The 762-nt window shown below is 64.0% G+C and overlaps 1 protein-coding gene across 1 annotated transcript in view; it reads left to right on the forward strand.

Moving 5' to 3' along the window:
* LOC108445941 overlaps positions 1–498 on the forward strand; it is a 10,901-nt gene extending 10,403 nt beyond the window's left edge. The window contains exons 6-7 of the mRNA XM_017731149.1: positions 43–369; positions 428–498. Coding sequence (XP_017586638.1) covers positions 43–369; positions 428–498 — 398 coding nt within the window. The remainder of the gene's footprint in view (positions 1–42; positions 370–427) is intronic.
* Positions 499–762: the final 264 nt, after the last annotated feature.

A 762-nucleotide genomic window follows, 5' to 3' on the forward strand; every position in this document is an offset into this window, starting at 1 on the left:
CTTGGGGGTCTCCGTCCTCCAGAGCCTCCCTGTCGTGCCCAGGTGCTGTGGCCACCGAGCCCCGGCAGGTGAGCAGCGTCCTGGGGGAATCCGTGGTGTTTTCTCTGGATTTGTCCCACAACGGGACCGTGAAGAAGCTCGAGTGGACCTTTAGAGGTGACACCGGTGACACCATCCTCGTGGCCGAGGTCACTGCCGGTAAATCCCTGCGCCCCGACCCCGGGGACCGTTTTGGGGACAGGTTGGAGATGAATGAGACGGCGCTGAGGATCAAGGTGCTGGAGAGGGGCGATTGTGGGATCTACCAAGCTCGGATTCGGCTGTACCCGGCGCTGGTGGCGGATCAATCCTTCAACCTCTTCCTCTACGGTGGGTGCAGGAGGTCCAGATCCCCCAGATCCAGGAGATCCCGCATTCCTGGGCCCAGGGATGGATTTAGGGCTCCATCGGGACCATCCCGTGCCGATCCCACACTCCCGGAGCCGGGGGTGGATTTAGGGCCCCGGGGATGGATTTAGGATCCCAGCAGGTCCATCCTGTGCCGATCCCACACTCCCAGAGCCGGGGGTGGGTTTAGGGCCCCGGGGATGGATTTAGGATCCCGGCAGGTCCATCCTGTGCCGATCCCACACTCCCAGAGCCGGGGGTGGGTTTAGGGCCCCGGGGATGGATTTAGGATCCCGGCAGGTCCATCCTGTGCCGATCCCACACTCCCAGAGCCGGGGGTGGGTTTAGGGCCCCAGCCGATCCCGCACTCCCGGA

Source organism: Corvus brachyrhynchos, unplaced genomic scaffold (assembly GCF_000691975.1).
Source record: "Corvus brachyrhynchos isolate BGI_N302 unplaced genomic scaffold, ASM69197v1 scaffold303, whole genome shotgun sequence".
Classification (NCBI taxonomy): Eukaryota; Metazoa; Chordata; class Aves; order Passeriformes; family Corvidae; genus Corvus; species Corvus brachyrhynchos.